Source organism: Bison bison, unplaced genomic scaffold (genome assembly GCF_000754665.1).
Source record: "Bison bison bison isolate TAMUID 2011002044 unplaced genomic scaffold, Bison_UMD1.0 scf7180017864260, whole genome shotgun sequence".
NCBI lineage: Eukaryota > Metazoa > Chordata > Mammalia > Artiodactyla > Bovidae > Bison > Bison bison.
In genome coordinates, this window is record NW_011494832.1 from 11,217,274 (window position 1) to 11,217,773 (window position 500).

General features: G+C 63.8%; 1 protein-coding gene across 1 annotated transcript in view; it reads left to right on the forward strand.

The window, feature by feature from the left end:
- Positions 1-500, forward strand: part of LOC104994547 (tripartite motif-containing protein 26) — an 18,218-nt gene that overhangs the window by 8,607 nt on the left and 9,111 nt on the right. Inside the window, exons 3-4 of the mRNA XM_010848174.1 lie at positions 7-102; positions 267-362. Of these exons, the coding sequence (XP_010846476.1) occupies positions 7-102; positions 267-362 (192 nt within the window). The remainder of the gene's footprint in view (positions 1-6; positions 103-266; positions 363-500) is intronic.

Genomic DNA, 500 nt, shown 5'->3' on the forward strand with positions numbered 1-500 from the left:
TGCGAGGACGACGGCAAGCTGCTGTGTGTCATGTGCCGGGAGTCCCGGGAGCACAGGCCGCACTCGGCCGTCCTGGTGGAGAAGGCGGCCCAGCCCCACAGGGTAAGCCCTCCGCTCCCCCGCAGGGAGGGATGCTCTGCTCGGCACCCACCCGGAGGCGAGGCCTGGCGCAGGCCCCTTGGAAGGCTTCTCGTTGGCCAGGGACTCGGCCCAAGCCCACCCTCCTGCCTCAGCCCAGAGCATCCCCACTGCTTGTCTTTCTGCAGGAAAAAATCCTGAACCACCTGAGTACCCTAAGGAGAGACAGAGACAAAATTCAGGGCTTTCAGGCCAAGGGCGAAGCTGATATCCTGGCTGCGCTGGTAAGTGAGGCTGTCAAGGGAGAGAGAACCCTAAGGCAGGTATCAGCCGTGCAGATCAGGAGCTCTTGAGCTTGTAGAGACACAGCTGGGAGGCCGCTGGCTCCCTGGGAGAGGAGCCCCGACCGGACTGGCAGTGGG